The sequence below is a fragment of the Ascaphus truei genome, chromosome 2 (genome assembly GCF_040206685.1).
Source record: "Ascaphus truei isolate aAscTru1 chromosome 2, aAscTru1.hap1, whole genome shotgun sequence".
NCBI classification, from domain to species: domain Eukaryota; kingdom Metazoa; phylum Chordata; class Amphibia; order Anura; family Ascaphidae; genus Ascaphus; species Ascaphus truei.
Genome location: NC_134484.1, coordinates 152,009,027 through 152,033,851, shown reverse-complemented (window position 1 = coordinate 152,033,851; position 24,825 = coordinate 152,009,027). Strand labels below are relative to the sequence as shown.

The window sequence follows — 24,825 nt, the reverse complement described above, 5'->3', positions numbered from 1 at the left end:
TGTACAGTGAGAGTGAGTGCTGGGAGTGAGTGCTGGGAGTGCGTGCTGGTAGAGTGTGCAGTGAGAGTGTGCAGTGAGAGTGGGTGCAGTGGTGCAGTGAGAGTGTGTGCAGAGAGAGTGTGTGCAGTGAGTGTGTGCAGTGAGAGTGTGTTCAGTGAGTGTGTGCAGTGAGAGTGTGTGCAGTGAGAGTGTGTGCAGTGAGTGTGTGTGCAGTGTGTGTGCAGTGATCAGTGTGCAGTGAGCAGTGTGCAGTGAGTGCTGGGGATGTGTGTAGTGTGGTGTGTGGTGTGTGCAGTGTGCAGTGAGAGTGTGTGCAGTGAGAGTGTGTGCAGTGAGAGTGTGTGCAGTGAGGGTGTGTGCAGTGGTGCAGTGAGAGTGAGTGCTGGGAGTGAGTGCTGGGAGTGTGTGCAGTGAGAGTGTGTGCAGTGAGTGTGTGCAGTGAGAGTGTGTGCAGTGAGAAGTGAGTGCTGGGAGTGTGTGTGGTGTGTGCAGTGTGGTGTGTGCAGTGTGCACTGAGAGTGTGTGCAGTGAGAGTGTGTGCAGTGAGAGTGTGTGCAGTGAGGGTGTGTGCAGTGGTGCAGTGAGAGTGTGTGCAGTGAGAGTGTGTGCAGTGAGTGCTGGGAGTGTTTGCAGTGTGCTATGAGCAGTGTGCAGTGTAGAGTGTGTGCAGTGTAGAGTGTGTGCAGTGAGTGCTGAGAGTGTGTGCAGTGAGTGCTGGGAGCAGTGTGTGCAGTGAGCAGTGTGTGCAGTGTAGAGTGTGTGCAGTGAGAGTGTGTGCAGTGAGAGTGTGTGCAGTGAGAGTGTGCGCAGTGTGTGCAGTGAGAGTGTGTGCAGTGAGAGTGTGTGCAGTGAGAGTGTATGCAGTGTGTGCAGTGTGTGCAGTGTGTGCAGTGTGTGCAGTGTGTGCAGTGTGTGCAGTGTGCAAAAAAAAAAAAATGTAATTTAATTTTTTTTTTTAAACGGGAGCCACGTGAAACCCGCGTTATAACCGAATATGCGTTATAACGGGTTGCGCTATAACGGGGTTCAGCTGTAGTATGTATTTTTTCTGTCTGAATCGTTACATATTTATGAAGTGTATTTCTAGTATTTAAGAATTTTCATCACACTGCGCTAGTATTCTACATTAAAAGAAGACATGCACCACATTTAAGGTGATTGAGAAAATCTATGCAGAAAACTATGAAGAAAAGTAGTGCAAGCCTCACATTTTTTAACACATAGACCTGCACCAATATGCATATGTAACCCTAAATTCCCCCCACTTGCTCAATAAATTGTTCACCTCATCGCAGAAAGCCACAGATTTACCCAAAAATGGAGCAACTATGATTAATACATAGACATTGTCTGGGCAAGTTATATTTCAGCACGACTTGCAACAAAAAAACAACATTGAACCAATAATTTGCCTTTGCTACATAGACATGAATTTAAGCTGTGACTTAAGTTGGAACCAGATCTTATCATTTTTATACTAGGTTTATGTAGATGCTAACATTTTGATCAATGACATACAGTATGGTAAACTATGCTTAAGGTGAAAAACTATTATAATAAAAGCAGAAATTGGACTTACTGCTGCAGCAGCTTTTATTTGAAAACTTCTCGGGGGCGTAGCGGGTGCATTTTCTAAATTCCACGCACTTCACCGCATTCATGCCACAGTCACGCCACCCAGCACCCGGCTGATCCGCGGTTGATCTGTTTAATTATAATGGTTCGGATTTAATTGGGGGCAATTCTTCGCGTATCCGCCATGTGCCAGATGTTAATGAATTGTAATGAATTCTAATGTGCTACAGTAATGTATCTACTTGCAGCTGTTTAAAAAAAACCACAGTGGCCCATTGTGACTTAACCTTGGTACTGAAGAAGTTACAATACTTATCAATTTAGGCGTTTCATAATCAAAACTAAATGCACGGTGTTTTTTTTACATAACTGTACTGGATTTCTCCTGTCCTGCAATGAGTACACCGCCGCAGTCCGTGTGCAAAAAGCCCGACCTAACGTAAGCTTATTTAACATGGTCCGCAATTAATGCAGCAGATGATAATATGGCCACAGGTGGTCAAATTTATTAATATTTTATTGAAAATTATGACTTTTACAAATTTTCACCAGATGCTCGTGTGCGGAAGCGTGCAATAAGAAAAAAAGTTATGTATCGATCCATGTTTTTTTCGTATTGCTCCTGCTCCCTTTAGTATCCTGTATACAGTACAGTACGTGTCCTCATAGGTTTTATGTGTATGGCTAAGGAGCCTCATACTACTGTATACATACTACTGTATACAGTATGAACAGTATACAGAAATATAAGGCTGTAGGTTGAATTGCTATTAGACTTTGAAGACAACAGCTCGTGATCACCCACTTGAGTTTCTAGACGGTATTGCAGACAATGCTAAAAAAATGATCGCAAACATATCGAAAACCGATCGGAAAAAAAAAGTCAATTTCGAAACGGTTGAAAAACAGAGCGCGTCTTGTCGCGGTTATCAGAGCGGCTCAACTTAGGCTGCTTTAGAATAAAGGCTGGCGCAGCTGTAATACAGACAATTGATATACTGTAACTCTAACAGGAACAGCTGCGCTTTAAAATCTTCTTTTGAAAAATGTAACAAATCTGGCAGCTCACGGTTAGGGTAGGGCTTGCGTGTTTCATTTATATAGATTGTTTATTGGCACGAGCGTCCCTGATGGTGGCAGCACATTCATGAATATGTGCACAGGCATACCAACAGCCACACCGTCAACAGGGACCAGGTAGCCCCTGTACCATTGCTCTCTATATTACAGCTTGCTCCTTGTCGTCAAGAGTACATTAGCTGTCTGTAGGTGGTGTTTGAAAAATATAATTAAGTGAGAGATATGATCTATTATCTACTATTGCAACAGCACATTACCTGTTAGGTGAGCATACATATGTATGCACAGCTGTATCTTGACTGTCTTACATTCAGATACCTGCTATCTGCTCTAAGCTTTAACTTAACCCATACACCACCTTGGGACCTGTCTGTTACCTAAGACAGGTTTGCAGCCCTTCCCCACTTTTGCTCATACCTAAGCAACCACATTTAGGGAATACTGCACACCAGCTCCCTTGGAACATTTTGATTTAATTCACCTCAATTTGTTCTTTACGACGTATAACCCGGAGTGTTATATACACTCATCCTAGGGTTAATATATATGTGTGTCATTTGTTGTATTTTAACACCCATTATTTTAATCAAGTTCAACATTAAAGATTATTTTTAATATTATCACATTATCACATTGTGGGTATTGAGTGCTATTAGTGGGTTCTTGCTTCTCTGCTGTTTACCTTATTTAATAGAATACATTTGAAAACTATTTCCAAATTATCATCATTGTTAAGTTTGAACACACAAAGTGTTCCCCGCACTCCAAATAAATACGAGAAAGTAAGTGATAGTTGAAATACTGATGTGTATTAATGAGAAAAAGTAAATAACATAGAATGACACTGTGCATAAAGCGCAAATCATATGATAATGCTAACAAGAAAGGGAGGGATGGTGAGGGACACACGTTGTGTGTTCTATATTGTCCTTAGGAGAGATTGGGGGTGTCTTCATTGTTCCCCAGCACCCACTATGTAGTCAAATCCTCATTCCATTTAATACATTAGGTAGTGCGACCTATACAACATACTTTCTGCCATCATTGTTAAGTTTATTTTCCCCTCCGCAACCAATTTTTCCCTATCCCCATACTATCAACATCTTTATCAATTATACAGTTAGGGATTATTTCATACAAAAGAAATGTGGACGTTCTGGCGCAAAAGGCTGCAACAAACAAATATGTAGAAATATATGGAAGAGAAAAAAGCAGCTAAACGTAGTATACACTCAAATAAGTTGTGGGTAGATACAGAAAATAAATACTTAGCTAGATAAAATAATGTTCTCAGGGATGCTTGGTGTGTAGACTCCTTCTGCAGTTTTCAAATGGTGGAGCACTGCATCTTATTGAAGGAATACAGAGAACAACATAGCATAATATTGTTTTTAATAAACACTTTAAAAGAAATTGTGATTATAAACTCACATACTGGTCCACATACTGGTCTCGATTTTTGTGCAGTTAAATATTTAGCTTTCCAGCATGGCACTAAAGGAATCCTCTGTCCAGGCACTGTATCTGAGGAATCTGCAACTCACTCTGTCTGGGCTAGTAGGATCGTCCCTCAGGGGCTGTCCGCTCCCCTCAGTATAGATTCCCTCCTTCTGTATGTGGGTCGCTGCAGTCAGGCTCTTACCATGGGCTGTGCTCTGGTTCATTCGATTCCCATGCCGTCAAGATCTTGCCGAGCTCTGTGTCCCGGTTCCACTTCCGGGTATGACGCATTTAATGACGTCAATGTCAAACTACGGTGTCTCAACTAGGACACCCTACGCGTTTTGTGAAGTTCATTAGCTTCATCAGGGGTTAGCGCCTTCAGCATAGTGTGGTCTCTTAACTACCCACTAGCTTCCAGCAGTAGTTACCATAATTGTTAAACAAGGCTCATTCAATTAACATAATTGCGTGATTCTGATCTACACAATCGCATGATAATTGACATAGATAGAGATGAGTGTGTAGCCTTAATTAGATTGCAGCATTTGTTAAAAAAAAAAAAACAGAAAATTGAGACAATAAATTACATTAGTTTAGCATCTGAGAATCTATGGTCACTAGTGGGAGAGAGGGAAACCCACCAGTGGCCAGGACATAGAACTTTGAAATTGTAAGGTAGATTTATATATTGCATTAAGGTGCATAAGTATATATTAAAACAGACTGACTTCGGACGTTGATCATTTTTACATATGATAGAAATGTTAATAAACAATTTTTTTGAGATTACCCTAAAAATATACTTATAATGTTCAATGTTGTTAACTTAGAAATGATAAAATACATTTATAAGATATGTTATACTTCCAGACAGGGAAGAGCTGATTGACTACTTTGTTTTAACAGAATGGACTAACTATTTCATATCTTAATTGATGTATGGAAAGAACTACAGCGCTCCCCTACTGAAATGGATAATTAATCAATTGTTTGCAGCTCAACCATAAGGATATCCTTCCTTGACCTCCACCGGACTGTTTTCTTGTAGTAGTGGTGAGCGCATAAAAATAAGAAAAAGGATAGACACCGTGTAAATACAAATATGACACTTATAAATACACAGGGAAAGGATGGTGAACAATATCAAAAAAGGCTGATGCCAGATCTACTCACACGAGCAAGTGTGAGCCAATCTCATCGGGGTTTCTTTAGGATTATTTTCTTTGGGATCCACTTCAAGGGATAATACCCAGTGATGGTAGGAAGGAAGATTCGAATGGTTCCTCTCTCTTAAACAGCTCCAAGCAGGGGCGAAAATATGGTTGTATGAGAAAAAGGTAAATTTATTAACCAGCAAGTAATTACAAGACTTACATGTAAATAAAAACACTCCAGCGTCCGTCTCCTCCGTTTCAGCTCATGCAGGGTCCCTTCTTTTTATGCGCTCACCACTACTACAAGATATCTTAATTGATGCCTGGGTATTTGTTTTTAACTTGAGCCTAAAATTAAAAAATTGTTAAAAAATTATCAAAAATTGTAATTTAGTAAAAAACTTTTTTAAATGTAATATTTAAATTAATATATGCCTAAAACGTCATTGTCATGAATTATTAAATAATTCTCTAAAAGTTGATTAATAATCTCATATTTTTTTAGGATCCATACATTTCAACTATAGAAAATGGTTTATACAAATCTAATTTTTGACAATTTTTTATTAATTTTTTAAGTTTTATATTTTATGCTCAAGTTAAAAACAAATACCCCGGCATCAATTGAGATATGAAATGGTTAATCCATTCTGCTAAAATATAAATGTATTTTATAATTTCTAAGTTTACAATTCTGATCTTTAGAAGTACATTTTTAGGGAAATCTCAAAAAAATAGTTTATTAACATTTCTATCATATGTAAAAATGACCAGCGTCCGAAGGCAGTGTGTTTTAATACAGTATATACTTATGTTCCTTAATGCAATATTTAAATCTATCTTACAATTTCAAAGTTCTACAGTATGTCCTGGCCACTGGTAGGTTTCCCTCTCTCCCACTAGTGATTATAGATTCTAAACTAATGTAATTTATTGTCTCCATTTTCTGCTGTTTTTTTTTTTTTTTTTTACAAAATACTGCAATCTTATTAAGGATGCATACTCAACTCTATCTATATCAATTATCATGTGAATGTGTAGATCAGCATCACTCAATTATGTTAATTGAATCAGCCTCATTTAACAATTATGGTAACTACTGCCTGTAAGCTAGTGGGTATTTAATAAACTACACTATGCTGAAGGCGCTATCCCATGATAAAGCGAATGAACTTCACGAAACGTGTAGGGTGTACTAGTTGAGCCACCGTAGTTTGACATTGACGTCATTAGACGCGTCATACCCGGAAGTGGAACCAGGACACAGAGCTCAGCAAGACCTCGACAGAGCGGAAATCGAATGAGCAAGAGCACAGCCCAGGGTGAGAGCCTAGACTGCAGTAGCCCACATACAGAAGGAGGGAAACAATACTGAGTGGAGCGGACAGCCCCAGGTAGAGTGAGTTACAGATACTGCAGATACAATTCCTGGACAGAGCATTCCTTTAGTGCCATGCTGAAAAGCTAAATATTCAACTGCACAAAAATCAAGACCAGTTTGTGAGTTTGCAACGCAATTTCTTTTAAAGTGTTTATTAAAAACGGTATTATGCTATGCTGTTCTCTGTATTCCTTCAATAAGATGCAGTGCTCCACCATTTGAAGACTTCAGAAGGAGTTTACACATCAAACATCTCTGAGAACATTATTTTATCTAGCTAAGTATTTATTTTCTGTATCCACACACAACTTATTTGAGTGTATACTACGTTTAGCCGCTTTTTTCTCTTCCATATATTTTTCCATATTTGTTTGTTGCAGCCCGTTGCGCCAGAACGTCCAAATTTATTATGGCAGACTTTTTGAGGGGATTTCGAAAATACTCTGATTTGGACTTTGGCAGCATGACCTATACAATGGACTTTTATTGATTTTATTGTTTTTTTTACTGGTGTTTTTAGGTTCATTTATCATTGCGGTTATAAAGTTAATTTAATACTGTTGTTTTTAAGTGTAAGCAGGCCCCACTTCTCGGCGCCCCGCTTTTCGGTGATCCGCCGATACGGCGGCACCGAGAAGGGGGCCGCCATCTTGGTTCTTAAATCGCGCATGCGCAGAATGGGCGGTTGCGCCCGGCACGCATGCGCAGACCGTAGTTTGCGCGCGCATACTGTAGTTTGCGCGCGCATACCATAGGTCGCGCATGCGCAGAACGGCAAAAATGCCGATTTGCGAATGCTGAAGCAACTGAATATCGCCGGATTTGCTTTCCGGTGATTTTCACTATACGCCGGGCTCCTGGAACGGAACCCGCCGTATTCCCGGGGCCCTCCTGTACTTCATCAGGATAACCATAACTGTAAAGGTGTTTAGTGCTTCCTTTCCCTACTTTTTTTCCAGAGAGTATTTAATAACTTACATTATTATATTTTTTAAACTTACATTATTTTGAATATAGAGTATTATTATTATTATTATTATTATTATTATTATTATTATTATTATTATTATTATTATCATTTATACTTTCATTGTTTTGTTCTATAACTCTTTTATATAACTATGTTTCTCTCCTTATACGGAATAGTTTTATTATTAACATATTTATAGCTTTCTTAATATTTGTTTATTTATTATTATATTTATACGACAGTTTTTTATACCAGTTGTTTGTATATTTCCTCTTAATTATTAAAAATGATAGTCTAAATACAAAATAATTTTTCTATAAACCTGTGTTGATCTTCAAATTAGCATTGCTCTGCAGTTTTTTTAAACAAAATAAATAAAGTATCTGAAGAATTGACATGCTACTGTATAATATTATAATGTAATATACATTTGCATTAATACAGTATATATTTTTGTATTTCTTTTTTTGTCTAGAATTGTGAAGATGTGTACAGTACGTGATGTCCCACAGTAGAGGATATAACTGAAAACTGTGAAGTGCTACTCCAAATTGAAGAATATATAGTAACTTGTTTATTTTTTTTCACGCATTCATATTTTTTAAAAAGTGAATTCAAACATGGAAAGCTTTTCTATTTGGCTGTTCGTGGCGGTGGAAATCTCTTTACTATGGCCCTGTCTTTTCAGTATGGAGATCCTGAAATCTGTTACTCAACAGAATCAACTTTTAAATCAAAGAACCAAACGAGGTTGGGTATGGAACCAGTTTTATGTCTTGGAGGAACAGACAATAACAGAACCTGTGTATGTTGGACAGGTAATGTCTACAGTATTATTATTCTGTAATTAAAGATGAGCAAGTCTGAATTGTTGAAATCTGGACTCCCTCAAACTTATGAAATCGGATAAAAATGTAGCCCATCATTTGGAACTGAGTGCTGGGCCCAAACAAAAAATTAGGAAAAACTTTGTTTTCATTTCCAGCAGTACTTCCCCCTTCCTACAAACCCACCCCTCCTTCCTCTTTTGTGTTATCAACAGCAGGGGAAGGGAGATGAAGTGTGTACGGAGGCTGGCATGAAGGCAAAGAGAACGGCAGAGAGAGAAAAACTGAGAGGGACTGAGAAAGACACTAAAATTAATTCATTTAAATTTTTATTCTATAAATTTATACTTCTGAACTTGTACAGAACAGTATCATTTTAGACCAAGTCATGACACCCATAATCTTATACTGTGTATGTTGATATACTGTATATATATATATATATATATATATATACAGTGGTCGACAAATCACCAAAAAATCTACTCGCCAAACAAAAAAATATACTCGCCACCTAGTACCACACGTGTGCTGCTTGGGCCAATAGGAGCTCGCCATGATGTTAAATCCACTCGCCCGGGGTGTGCAAATGTATAGGTTTGTCGAACACTGTATAGATAGATAGATAGATAGATAGATAGATAGATAGATAGATAGATAGATAGATAGATATAGAGGTATCTGTACTGTGTTAGCCAAGCTTAATAATCAAAAACGAATAGGCGATACCATTCTGTGGCCATTAAACACCTTAAGTCATAAATCACATACTGCACAGGGTGGGGGGAATGGCTTCAGTCATATACATTCCAAGATGCACTGTTTTTAAGTGAAACCCTTTTTGCTTTATCCATTGTAACACCGCCGGAAGAAGAGATCAGTGTATCTCGAAACCTCGCACATATAAAAGCATTTCTTTAGCCACAGAACAGTATCGTCTATTCATTTTTTATTTTATACAGGCAGTCCTCGGTTATCCAACGGAATCCATTCTTGAAGTAGCGTTGGATAGTGAAACCATTGTAAAGTGAGTCAGTCCCATGTTAATCTGTGGTGGTAACCATTGGATAACGCATTCCGGCGTCGAAAAACGACCCTTAGGGTGGCATTGTAAAGCGTTGGATATGCCATTCGTTGCAAAGTGAAACTTTGGATAATGAGGACTACCTCGTTATATGTATTATTTATATATCTATATATTGTCGTTGTAAAAGTCATTAACTGCATTCTTTGAGTACTGAGGAAAAGGCGACAAAATGTTCTTTTTGACATTATTTTAAAATCATACTCAATGAGTTTCATGTTTCGTAACTCTGAGCTATAACTTATTGAGTTTTAATTTGAAATATCAAGAAATTTCAAGTCTGGAAGTGCATTTAGTACGTTTTCCCCCCCAAAAATGCACTTAATGAGATTTACCTGAGATTTACCTGTACAACGACAATATATAACACAGAAAATAAAACAGCGCCTAATTTTATGACATGATACAAGCTCCACATTGTTCTAATAAGATACCAATAATATAAATACACCTGTGAAGGATGAACCCATAAAAACCAATAATAACATAAAATAACAATAGCCTATAAATCAATGGGTATAAAATCCTAAATGCTAATATTGATGCCTCATCCAATAAACATGTGCTAATAAATAACAAATTACAAATAGTATAAAAAGTCAAATAAAAAATATAAAAAATGCAAAAACCAGTCCCAATAACACTGTCCTCTGGAGTCTTTGCAGCCTGTACACAGGAATCATCAATTCCTTGAAATATATCTAGAGAAACAAAAAAAAGAGTGCAGATGCACTCCTAGTGTATTAAAGTAAAACAATTTAATAGGACTGGACAGGTATAAAAATGCTCACTCACAAGCAATGCTAGGAAACAGGCAGTTTTTGAGACAATCTCAAGCTCCGTTTTAGCAGGGGACTCCATGTGGTTGCTGCTGTGCTATCCGGCACTCCACGCTGACTGCAACCGGATGTAGAATGTCTTTACTGTGTACCTCCTATTTGGCTCCTCCGGCAACAGAGATTCCACCACAGAATGTCCTGGCTGGCGATGGTACACGCTGGTACTTGCTGCTAGTAACCTCTGCTTTCCCAGCTCTCTACCTCACAGCTGACGCTTTGTGATGTGGCAATTTAGACACACAAATAGCACCCTACGCGTTTCGTCAGAGCAAATTCATCAGGGGAACCATTACTACATATCACACAGAAAATATAGGCTATTAATCATCTGCACACAATTACACTGGCGACACACTTTATTCGAGCTCGGCTAGTCCCACGAATTCGGGTATACCCGGGTGTATTGAGGTTTGTGACTGTTTTCTGCCCGAGTGCATTGGGTTATTTTCCAGGCAGGGATTGAAGCATTTTATTCCCGCTGGCTGCAATACTGCACAGTATATATATATATACTGCATTACAATTCATGAATTTATGCCATCTGGTAGACACGCGAAGCATTGAAGCCTATTAAATCCTAATCATTATCATTTAACAGATCAGCCGCCCATCAGCCAGGCATGAACCCAGGCTGGGAAGGCAAACGCAACGGGGCTTGTCAGAGGTGAGGAGCGGCGCATTCCAGGTATCTGCCAGGTACATACTGGGTATTTGCTAGAATAAAGTGTGTCGGTGCAGTAAGCAATAATTCAATAAAATTAGCATAATTGCCCAGTCATGAAACTCTATGCACTATAGAGAATGTTTGTAAGGAAAACAACATTGATCCATTCAATATACTGTAATAAGTATAGCTTTAAATATCAATTGTTTTAACTTGGATGATAGTCGTAATATAAAAACAAGATATATATAAGGTACCAGGTTCAATACGTACCAAATATCCTTGATAGAAATTATAAAAAATATATAGAATGTAAAAAAGGATTTTAACAGATAGGAATAAAATGTAATAAACTTTAATATATTAAAAGTTGTTTTTATTTCATTTTGGAATGACATTTTTTTAATTTAAATTAGACTAATAAAGTAGAACTTAACCGCTAAACTAAAGGCTGCCAGTAAGGGACAAAAATTGAGATATATAACTGATGATGGCCATGATGGGAACCACCTTTACGTGAAAAACCTTCTAATGTAAAGTGTTGTGAAATGCGATATTGATAAATGTAAATAATTAAACTATATGTTATGTTTATATGTATAATAAAACTAAATGTATATAATTATATATATTACAATATGTGATGTGGTTTTAATAAGTGTAAGTGAATAGAATAAAATAAATGACCAACTATTATTATGATGTCTGAATTTATGTGATTCTAAATAACTATTGTGTGTCTATGAATTAATTGAATGTGCAAGAAATACCATGTAACTACCACGCCAAGAGAATCCCTTCTCCCAAGTGTAGAAATATATACACAACATGTCTCTATACAATGTGTATACATATAATGAAATCTGTATACTCTAGTTAGTAATAAACCTACTACAGAATAGACATTATCTCCAAAGGGAACGTGATGAACCACATCCAAACCAGACCTCCAGAAATAATCCTACTATAGGACAGCATTTACTACTAGACTACTGTGCTGACGTTGAAGCAATCATTGAGTCCGCCTGGATGTAATGTTCCGAGAACATACATCGAGTAGGTCTCTCTGATACATAACCCTCTTCTCCACATTCTCCATACCCTTGGTATTCGGAAAAAAGCTCTATCCTGGATCTCCTCTTACCTCTCCCAGCGTACTTTCAGTGTCTCTTTTGCTAAACCCCCCTCTTCCTCTATCGATCTCTCTGTGGGGGTACCCCAGGGCTCTGTCCTGGGACCCTTCTCTTTTCTCTTTACACACTCTCTCTAGGTGACCTAATCACATCTTTTGGGTTTAAAAATCACCTCTATGCTAACAACACACAAATTTACCTTTCAACCCCTGACCTTACACCTGCTATACAGACCAAAGTTTCTGAATGTCTCTCTGGAATATCATCCTGGATGGCCATCCGCTGACTGAAACTTAACATGGCAAAAACAGAGCTCCTCATACTTCCTCCCAAACCTGGCTCTACTACCTCCTTCCACATTAGTGTTGGAAGTACCATCATTCACCCAGTAGCCTAAGCACTCTGCCTAGGGGTAACACTCGACTCTTCTCTCACATTCGCCCCTCACATTCAAAACATATCTAAAACCAGCCGCTTTTTCCTCCGCAATATATCAAAGATACACCCTTTCCTCTGTTGCTCGACTGCTAAAACCTTGACTCAGGCCCTCATTCTCTCTTGCCTCGATTACTGTAACCTCCTGCTGTCCGGCCTTTCTGCCTCTCACCTGTCTCCCCTACAATCTATCCTAAATGCTGCTGCCAAAATCACTCTAATATTTCCAAAATCTGTCTCAGCATCTCCCCTGCTGAAATCAGTCTCCTGGCTTCCTATCAAATCACGCATCTCGCATTCAATTATCCTCTTCACTTTTAAAGATTTACACTCCTGCTCATGCTTACATCTCAGCCCTAATTTCTCGCTATGCTCCATCCCGACTCTTCCGTTCCGCTCAAGGATGTCTTCTCTCTACCCCCGTTGTATATAAAGTCCTCTCCCGTCTTAAACCTTTCTCACTTTCTGCCCTGCACCTCTGGAATGCCCTTCCCCTCAATACCGGACTAGCACCCTCTCTCTCCACCTTGAAGACCACCTCAAGGAAGCATATGAGTAGCACCGTGGCTAATACTATAAACGATACATAAAGCTTGGCCCCCTGCAGACGCACTTACCTGAATGTCCTCCTACTGTCTCTTTATGTTCTCTCAACTGATTAGATTGTAAGCTCCCCGGAGCAGGGACTCCTCTTCCGAAATGTTACTCTATGTCTGAAGCACTTATTCCCATGATCTGTTATTTGTATTATTTGTTATTTACAGTATGATTGTCACGTGAAGTACTAATGTGAAGCATTATGTACACTAATTGCGCTATATAAATAAAGTGTACTCAAATTATTTGAATAGGCGCCACAAATTCCATAAGTATCAAAACAATTATTTAAACAAATTAAACCATGAGATGTTACCCAAAAAGATACTTCTCAACCTTTCCAGGAAATATGCAGAGATTTCCTACAGAAACAGTCTTGGTTTGGGATGGGAAGGGAGCGATCAGGTCAGGAACACATCATGTGAATAAAAAAACATAAAAACAATAATTGTGCAGTATGTTAGTGCAGTGAGGACTGGATGCAAATCTTGGCTCTTTTAGATTTCCTACTTACAGCAAAGCTAAAAATATAGCGCAGTGGTCTGACTCAGTCAGGAAGTGTGTAGATAGTAGACAATTTTCTTGTTATATAATGGCCCAGATGGATTCTCATATAAAGGAACTGGTTCAGCAGTGTTGGTACTCAAATCCCAATGTAGTTCATGCAATGAAAAAGCAAAAACAGCCCAATGGTCTAGGTTGCAAAACAAATGGTTTATCTCAGGTAAAGGAATAGGAGATGTACTCACAATAAGTACAAATGAATTGTACACATACAGTATAGGTTTCTTTCGGCGATACAATGCTCATTCAGGCAGTAGAACTTCTCAGGATCCTCCTGTATCCTCCTGTATCCCCAGCCTCGCCGCCGGCGGTGGTGTCTGACGTCACTTCCGACCCGCGAGTCGGAAGTGACGTCAGACGCCACCGCCGGCGGCGAGGCTGGGGATACAGGAGGATCCTGAGAAGTTCTACTGCCTGAATGAGCATTGTATCGCCGAAAGAAACCTATATGTGTACAATTCATTTGTACTTATTGTGAGTACATCTCCTATTCCTTTACCTGAGATAAACCATTTGTTTTGCAACCTAGACCATTGGGCTGTTTTTGCTTTTTCATTGCATGAACTACATTGGGATTTGAGTACCAACACTGCTGAACCAGTTCCTTTATATGAGAATCCATCTGGGCCATTATATAACAAGAAAATTGTCTACTATCTACACACTTCCTGACTGAGTCAGACCACTGCGCTATATTTTTAGCTTTGCTGTAAGTAGGAAATCTAAAAGAGCCAAGATTTGCATCCAGTCCTCACTGCACTAACATACTGCACAATTATTGTTTTTATGTTTTTTTATTCACATGATGTGTTCCTGACCTGATCGCTCCCTTCCCATCCCAAACCAAGACTGGCTATATAAATAAAGACATACATACATAACCTCCTAAACCTATAGCCCCACATTAAAGAGGGAGAGATGTGTTCATTCCCCATTATAGAAAGAGTACACAGATCTTTACCATGTACCAATGTGAAATGTCGAGAGAGGCTATGCAAATGGAAACAATGAATTACGTTTCTCTGGTGTACAAGAAATCGTGTGCTCAATGCCCTAGATGTTCAGCCAACATATTGTAGGTCGCATTGGCACGAACCTAAATACACAAGTTGTTAGGCAATTAATTTTATTATTCACGTGTTGTTCCATTTGAAAAATATTTAAATATATTTGTTTTTCCTAGATGTTTACAGGTTAAGCATCGACATCTTCCACTGCAAAAATTACCTTTGCTTTTATTTATATTAGCTGTTACACTAACCTCATTAATCGGTTTACCGAACCAACCATCCCAGACCCCACATCGAAGAAAAAGAGATTCAGAGGGGTCAGAGGAGAGAAACTTATGCAAAGACAGAAGAAGAGAAGACTGATGATGGCCATGCCGGTGAACTATGTTATTTACAATCTATCATCACATACACTGACACAACACCATGTTTCTCTACTCCCCAAAGGACTTTCTTTTCAAACTATGATTTAAATCGTTACATCAGGAAACTCACGCTGATGAGGCATTACTCACTTAGGGAACCAGATTTCAATATACAAGAAAGGGAATGCATTAATGCTTTAACATTATTTATACGTATTTCGTTTTGTGTATATTCATTGTATAGTTACATATTGGGTATATATTTCTACACTTGGGAGAAGGGCGTCTCTTGGCGTGGTAGTTACATGGTATTCTTTGCACATTCAATTAATTCATAGACACAAAAGTTCAGACATCATAATATTAGTTGATGTCATTTATTTTATTCTAATCACTTACTGTACACTTATTATATCACACCACGTATTGTAATATACATATATTACCATGCCAAGAGACTCCCTTCTCCCAAGTGTAGAAATATATACCCAATATGTAACTATACAATGTATATACATAAAATGAAATCCGTATAAATAATGTTAAAGCATTAATGCATTCCCTTTCTTGTATAATGAAATCTGGTTCAGCAGATTCCATCCCGTCCCTAAGTGAGTAATGTGTATATATATATATATATATGTATACTTAGTTTTATTACAAATATATACACAATATATAGTTTTATTATTTATATTACCAATATCACATTTCACAACACTTTACATTAGGTTTTTCACGTAAAGGCGGTTCGCATTGTGGCCATCATTTCTATATCTCAATTCTGGTCCCTGATGGGCAGCCTTTAGTTTAGTGGTTAAGATCTCCTTTTTTTACATTCTATTCATTTTTTATAATTTCTATGAAGGATATTTGGTAAGTATTGAACCTGGTTCCTTACATATCTTGTTATGATATTATGAATATCATCCAAGTTAAAACAATTGATATTTAAAGCTATATTATTATATTGAATGGATCAATGTTGTTTTCTTTACAAACATTCTCTATAGTGAATAGAGTTTCATGACTGAACAATTATGCAAATTTAATTGGATTATTGCTTAAATGTGTGCAGATGAATGTAGCCTATATATACTGTATGATATGTAGTGATGGTACCCCTGATGACGTCGCTCTGACGAAATGCATAGGGTGCCATTTGTGTGTCTAAATTGCCACATCACTAAACGTCAGCTGTGAGGAAGGGAGCTGAGAAAGCAGATGTTACTAGCAGCAAGTACCAGCGTGTACCATCGGCAGCCAGGACATTCTGTGGAGGAATCTCTGTTGCCAGAGGAGCCGAATAGGAGGCAACACAGTAAAGACATCCCACATCCGGTTGCAGTCAGCGTGGAGTGCCAGATAGCACAGCAGCAACCACGTGGAGTCCCCTGCTAAAACGGAGCCTGAGATTGTCTCAAAAATGCTTGTTTACAAGCATCTCTCCCTCTCTCTCCTTCTCCTCTCTCTCTCTCTCTCTCTCTCTCTCTCTCTCTCTCTCTCTCTCTCTCTATATATATATATATATATATATATATATACACATACACACACAAAGTTGTTCTAAAAAAAGGTTTCCTGCTCACTACCCGTAAAGCTCCAATGTCTTTCCTGTGTCCTTGATTTGCTTTTCTTTTTGCTGACATAACCCTTTTGAATTTTGCATGAATAATAACAGTGTAAAAATGGATTCTAGGCATGTGAGATAATAATGTAGGTGGTGGGTTGGGGGAACAATACTTAGTAAAGTAGCCCAGACTTTATTTTATTATCAGGTACTGTATAGCATTATTTTGAAAATGCTGGTTTACAATGTTTATGGTGAATTAAAGATAATTGAGACATGTATGCTAATTTTCAACTTTGACATAGTGCTACAGATGCAGCGGCCATTATTTTAAGAAATCACGGTGCTGTTTTCATGTGCACTGCTGTACTCCACACAACATGAATCTGGCCAATGGCCCAAGCACACAAGTTTATCGCGGTTGCTTTGTTTGAATTTCATGGATTGTGTGCAATTAAATGCAATTAAATGAAAGAATTGTAATGTGTACAGTACTGTGCTACTGTGCTAATGTGTCAATTTCAGGTATTTAAAAAACAGAATTCTAAAATGCCATTTTATGCACTTGCCTGCACTCGCGTCTAAAGGCGGTACGGTTGGAAGAAATCCCGTGCCATGACGTGGGTATTCCAAGGTATGCACCGCGTGATTTGTTAAAATAATGGCTGCTGCATCTGTATAAACCAAGACAAAATGCAAACTTAAACTTGAAAATGTATCTGTTCAATTGCTATATTATTGGTGCAATTTATCAAAGTTTCTCCATTGCAAAACAGGGGAAAGAATAGTGCAAAATACTGTACCAGATTTTCAAAGAAGAAAATCATATATATTTCCATGGGAATAGTTTCCCCCGATAAATATTAGAGCATTTATTGGCCTCCGTTTTGCAGCCAGGAAACATTGATAAATATCTCCTTTTATGGGTTTTCATATGACTTATATTCTCTTGAAGAATAAAGAATATTAGGAATTGTATGCAGAGCTTGCAAATTTTAAAATGCAAGAGTAATTGCAATATGATTAGTAAATTGCATGTGATAAATGAAAGCTGATGTACATTTCAAAAATTGTGCCTTTAATTTTGTTATCACTTGTTTCTAAGGTCACAAAAATGAACATTTTGTTGCTGATCAGATCAGCCAGCATTTCCCTCATTAACGTTTAGTAAAGCAGATTAATAATAAGTGCATACTGTCATTTAAAATGATTATTATAATTGCAATGGTCTTTTATTACAATACTGTATGTCTTTATCATATGAAAAGGATGATTATCCTAATGAGACATTACATTCCCGTTTAACATTATTTCTTTCCAATATTAATCAAAACTATTGGATGGTGTTATGCCCTTTCAATGTACTGCCCTATTTACAAGAATGGACCAAGTTTAAGTTCTAATTAACTAGTTCTAACATTTAATTGGATCCAAAGGGCATAGTTCTCACAATTAATTAACTTTCTTTTAGCAGTCCTTTTTAACTCATGGTTGTATATTTTACTGTTACATACAGATTTTATATAGACTGTAAACTGTTCAAGCAGAAGATCTGCTCCATTGTGCATACTCATCTATGATCAATTTAAAAGATACTGTATGTTCTTGGCTAATCTATGATTGTTATCTGTTATATGATAAATACTTATTTCATTATTTGCTCTTCCTGGAATGCATTTCTATATATTGCATTATTTAACTGGTGTGACTGTACTTTTTTGCTTTACTGATTGTATTGTAAATGTAAATGCATAATGTAAGACTTACTATTTAATCCTATATGTCATCATCCTGAAAACATTTTTTAGAACCTTTAGTTGACAGTACAGATGGGAAAAACTGGATATGGGCAAACGTTTTGCGAATTACATGTATAATCAGATGGAAAAAAAGGCAGTTTTTTTTTTTGCAAGATCTAACTTTTGTGAATTTGTCTGAAAAAACATGCATGCAATTTACATTTGCCACCAGAGTTTGCTTCAACAAACATTATAAACTTCCAGAACCTGAAATATGGGTAGAGAGGAGAGACAGAGGGCCTATTCAGGTAACTTTGATAAGTGAGCTATTGACAGTTTTGATCACTTTTCCAGCGAGTTTGCATATGTAGCTATTCAGAAAGTTCTGATAACATGGCAAACTCACTTGAAAAATGCTTCTTCCCGATCGATAGCACTCCTGCTCAGATAAACTGAGTGGTAGCTCACAACATGCTCAAATTCGCATTTATTGACAAATCAAGCTATTCAGGTAGCTCCGAGATGCACATTGCGGCTGAAACTCAAACATTCTGATCTTGCCAACTGAAGGGAGGCGAGATGGCACACACGATGTGACTGATGGAGAAAATATATTTTCAATACATCAGATTGAAGCTGTATGTCTCAGGAGCTCACACACATTAATACCAGCTCCAGGGACCCCCTGCTTTCATCCTATGTAATAAAAATACAGTTACATTCAGCTTCTTCATTACCTTAGCGGCTGGGGTAGAGGGGGTGGGGTTGAAGGTTGGATTTGCCCCAGGGTGGGTGTTTAGGCCTACCGGGAGGATTGCAGTAGGAGTTAACCCCTTCATTACCTCAGTGGTTACTAGCACAAAGGTAATTAAGGAGTTAACACACCCTGCTACCCACTGGGTAGGCCTAAACACCCGCCAAATACCACATTCACCCACCCCCTCTACCACCAATCAACATTAAAATACAATACAAGAACCAATACTATCCAATTCGCCCCAGTATGATTGCCAGTATGGTTACCTATGCCCTCAATGTGAGCAAAGATAACCCCAATGTCAATGAATGGGCACCCTACTACCTACCCCCTCTACCAACAACAACCACCTTCTCCCCAAAACATACAGTACAGTAATGGGCAACGGGCAAAAGAAATGTTATCCAGATGTGGATATTAGCGCAGTTGCCCATTAGAAAAAAAAAATTACCCAGCCAGCATATCGGAAATTCAAGTTGTAATTACTCCTGCCAGGATGAAGGCTGCCCTCGTCCTTTTCTTCATCCTTGGCCTTTGTGGACACTATCAATATAAAAATATTTTTTTTTTAAACTAACTACTGGCCACTAACCCCTTAATTACCATAGCGGTCAGTAACCACTACAGTAATTAAGTGGTAAACCCTACCCGCTACCTACCCCGGGGGCATAAACACCATCCCCAGACCATGACCCCCATCACCCCAAACCATCTACCCATTGATTGCCACTGTGGTAAACTATGCCAACAATATTGGCATGGATTGCCACAATGGCAATGAATGGGCAACCTAAAAGACAAACACCACAAAATAAAAGACATTACAATTCAATAAAAACAAACATTTGCCAATAAAATCATTGATTGTCACTGTGGTAAACCATGCCCACAATATGGGCAAGTATCGCAACAACTGAAATAAGTGGGCAACCTAAAAAAAAAGCAATCACAAAAAAAAGGACATTACAATTCAATAAAAAAAAAAAAAAATCCCAAAAAGGCATTAATTGTCAATGTGATTATCTATACCCTGGAAGGGGCATAGATAAAGACATTGCCAGTCAGTGGGCATCCTAAAAATAAATACACAATTGAATAAAATACAATCAATGTGTTTCTTTCCTTTTCTGGGATCAAGATTCATCCTCCTCAACCAACAGCGGCACCAACTCTTGCCCCACGTCGCAATGATCCTCAACACCATGATGCAAAGAAGTGCATGATCCTCAGTTGCTTGAAGAGGAGTCTGCGTTGAGTAGTTCTTTTTTCTTCCTTCTTTCTTCTCTTCTTTCTTCTCCAATAGGTCAATGAGATGTTCATCCAACTGCTTCTTGGTGTAAAATGAGATGTGACAGACCTTATATAAGGCCTGTGATGTCACATTTGACTGACAAATAGTACATCCACCAATCCAATTGGTGGATGTACTGATGGGGCGGCCGTTATTCGAACACTTCAGGCGGTAATTTTTGCGTGATCACAACGGGGACAAAATTCGCTGTGTTTAAAGAAATGACCGCGGCGCATTAGATGCCCAAAGCAGAGACCCCTGCTGTGTGAATGCTACCGGCATCTGCCTTTGTGCAATAGACGAGCAGTAAGAGTGTCTGAATCAGTCACTCTAAATGCGCGCCTCTCACAGGCGATCGAGGGTTTTTTTTAAATTCTAAAATTACTGTTTTGTAGCAGGGAGTCTCCGAAGCTGAACCACATTGATTTCAGGCCCGGGGACCCCCCACTTTTGATTGGCTCAAGTACCATGTGAGGGCGGCCATCTTTCTTTTGATGACGTCGTCTTAAAGGCAATTGAAGCACAGCCATTCTGATTGGCTGGCGTCATTGCCTTTAAATGACATCATCAAATTAAATTTTTTTTTTTTAATCTCATGGTTTTCACAGCCCAATCAGGGCCATGGGAACCATATGACGAAAATGTGACATCATAGGCCTATAAAAGCCAATGTCGTCTCATTTTACAGCCAAGACGGCGTGGAGGGAGGACCTCCCCTCTAAGAAGAAGTCCGGGGAGAGGCGGCAGAAGACCCCAGAAGACCCGGCTAAGGTAAAGAAGCCCCAAGACTGACGCAATGGAGTACAAGTACTGTAGAAGAAAGAAGGCAAAGACATGTTTTTTTATTTTATGTTTTTTTATTTTATGGTTTTTTTATTTTATGGGTTCCTGTTTCCTGTGCCTGGATTGGTTCAAGAGCATGCTGTTCCGAGTCGGTGAGTGGGTCATCTAATGGTAAGTAAACAAGAGAAATTTATTTTATTTAGCTTGTACAGGTTTTGAATTTTTTTTTGTCCATTTATTGCCCCTGTATTTATGTATGTCCCTATGGATATACATAATATAGAGCTAATAAAAGCTTGTATTGCTCTTGTTTGCTTGCTTTTTTTTGATGAATTTTTAACTGTATTTTGCAGCTTGGTGTGCAAATGTGTTTGCAATAGTTTATTTCAAGGGGGTCTTGCTTTTTAATAGTGGCTTTTTGTTGGTTAGATTTTGTTGATTGATGGTAATTTATTTCTGTTTACTTGTTTTGTTTTGTTTCTAGGATTTGAATAGTGAATTGTGTAATTGATTTGGATTGTATTTTAATTGATTTGTGAATGGATTGATTTGTATTTTATTTTATTTAGAGCATTGCTTGGCATACTGTAGTGTACAGTAAATGATGCACAGATTGTTTGCATCATGTACTGTACACATTGTAAAATTAAATTTTTGGATAGCCATTTGTTAGATATTGATTTGCCAACTGTACTGTACTGTAGGTGCTGTGTTCTTGGGAGATGAGATTTATTTTTATTTGCATTGTGCCGTTTTTATTTGGAGATGTTACTGTATGTGTCAGAATGTATTTGCTATGTATTTTTGGCAACAGAGGACAGATGTACTTTGCTGGTGGAGGGGATTTATACTGTATTGCAGTGGTAAGTAGAACTGTATTTATTTTATTATGCTACGGTAGTTAATGTGTTTAATGTGTTTAATAATGGGCCAAATAATCTATTATCCATATCTGGATAAAAAATTTTTATAAAAAAAATAAACTAAAACATGGCCTACACAGTACAGTACATTTAAATAAATCACCCCCTCCCCCCCTCCGCACCCCCAAACACACATACATTACATTAATGGCCCAAATAACTATTATCCAGATATGGATAATAGATTATTTGGCCCATTAATGTAATGTATGTGTGTTTGGTGGTGTGTGGGGGGGGTGATTTATTTAAATGTCCTGTACTGTGTTGGCCATGTTTTAGTTTTTTTTACACACAGGGTTGGCACCTGTGCCTTAACCACTTCATTGTCTTAGCGGGCATTGTATGGCTGCTAAGGTAATGAAGCTGCTTACATTTTTTATTTTTATTTATTGTGTGCGTGAGCTCTTAGGGTGTATGAAGCTTTTTCCTTCTCTGTCACATTTTCGTCATATGGTTCCCACGGCCCTGATTGGGCTGTGAAAACCATGGGATTATTTTTTTTTTTTAATTTGATGACGTCATTTAAAGGCAATGACGCCAGCCAATCAGAATGGCTGTGCTTCAATTGCCTTTAAGACGACGTCATCAAAAGAAAGATGGCCGCCCTCACATGGTACTTGAGCCAATCAGAAGTGGGGGGTCCCCGGGCCTGAAATCAATGTGGTTCAGCTTCGGAGACCCCCTGCTACAAAACTGTAATTTTAGAATTTTAATAAAACCCCCGCGATCGCCTGTGAGAGGCGCGCAGTTAGAGTGACTGATTCAGACTCTCTTATTGCGCGTCTATTACATAAAGGCAGACGCCGGTAGCATTCACACAGCAGGGGTCCCTGCTTTGGGCATCTAATGTGTCGCGGTCATTTCAACAAAAATAACGCGCCAAAACCGTGGAGAATTAGGGGATTATATCGACTTCCAATTCGAGATCCGTTCAAATAACGGCCGCCTCATCAGTACCATGTTATGGTTTCCATTTTTTTTTAATGTTATCCCCACTAAAAGGGAGGGAAGCCAGCTAATCAGGTAGCATTTGCTTCCCTGTCTTTAAGATGATGTCACTTCAGTCTGTACAGTAACTTGGGAAGCAGGGTGTCCCGTGGCTGAAATTAATGGAGTTCAGATTCGGAAACCCCCTGCTTCAATACAGTGTAATTAAAATAAAATAAAAACAGTGTGATCGCTTTAAAGAGCTGTGAAGGAGATATAGCTAGCTCTCTTTGTGCAGCTCTCTCTGCGCAGCTCTTGCAGACTACAGGCAGATAGCACTGGCAGAACGTAGAAAAAGACTCTGCTAAAGACACTCCTAAGTCGAGCGGTATGGCATTTTACTACCAACCGGTGTCTGACTTGCGATAACCCTTTCTGAATACCATGATAACAGAAATGTCAGGACTTGAGGTAGGTCATGTCAAATCATTCGATATGTCAGTGGTTTTATCAAAGCTACCTGAATAGGCCCCAGAGGCTTTTCTTTGCTAGCTAATCCCGAGCTTCTCTCTCTACCTCCCTCCCCTCTGTCCTCTCACTCCAATTTCTCTCTTCTCTTTCCTCTATAGAAAAACCATTACAGGTTCTGGATGAATGTTTTTCAAAGCAAAATCTAGTTGCAAAACGCAAAATTGCTTTTTCATTTTGTTTTATAACAAAACAAACTGTAGTGCATTTGCATAGAAATATAAACTTTTGTGCAAACATTTGCAAGCTGAACTTTGCCACTTTTGCCCATCTCTAGGCAAAACTGGGTGTGTGAAATTAGAACCTTAAATTTAAAAACACAATATTTTTGGAATCAAAACCAAACATTAATTAAAACAAAAGCCAGGACAGCAGGCCAAGTTCCCATCTCTATAGTGGATTTGAAAACTTGGGATGTTTCTCGCCATATCTGTTATATTATTTTAATTTCCTAATTTTGTTTAATACTTATTTTAAACATTTGTGCATGCTTTATTATATTATTTTAGCTTTTTCTGCTTAATTTATTTTTTTCCATAATTTGGTGGAAAGCCAAACCCAAACAAAAACAAATCAAGTTTTGGCAAAGTCAATATTTTTTGTAGAACCAAAGGATGAGTGAATGTTTAATCAGAAAAAAAAACTAAATGGCAATAACCTAGATCTACGTGAAATGAATGGAGCATTACTGACCTTGTGATATTGCTTTCTTGTTTCTAAAAATCTTAATTCTTTTCCTTGATTCAACAGCTAAGATCTGATTTGGACAAACATGATGGGTCATTCAAATACATTTTATCAGGAGATGGAGCAAAAACTCTTTTCACTATAGATGAAAATTCTGGAGTAATTTATGTTCTAAAAAAACTTGACAGAGAAGAAAAAGCTTCATACACCCTAAGAGCTCAGGCCATAAATAGTTACACGGGTGTTCCTGTTGAACCAGAGTCTGAATTTATTATAAAAATTAAAGATGTTAATGACAATGAACCAAAGTTTATCAATGGACCTTATATGGCTTCTGTCCCTGAGATGTCTCCTCAAGGTATGTAACAGAAAAAAATGTTTAAACATTGGCTTCCGTTGTGTTATCTGTTAAAGGCTACTTGGAGGAAAACTGGTACAACAGTGATGAGAAAAACATTAACAAGTACTGTTTATCGAAAGCATGATAAATCTCATGCTT

The 24,825-nt window shown here is 38.1% G+C and overlaps 1 protein-coding gene across 1 annotated transcript in view; it reads left to right on the top strand.

The window, feature by feature from the left end:
• LOC142486927 (cadherin-19-like) overlaps positions 1-24,825 on the top strand; it is a 252,368-nt gene that overhangs the window by 84,978 nt on the left and 142,565 nt on the right. The window contains exons 2-3 of the mRNA XM_075585433.1: positions 8,079-8,421; positions 24,390-24,684. Coding sequence (XP_075441548.1) covers positions 8,224-8,421; positions 24,390-24,684 — 493 coding nt within the window. The 5' untranslated portion in view covers positions 8,079-8,223. The remainder of the gene's footprint in view (positions 1-8,078; positions 8,422-24,389; positions 24,685-24,825) is intronic.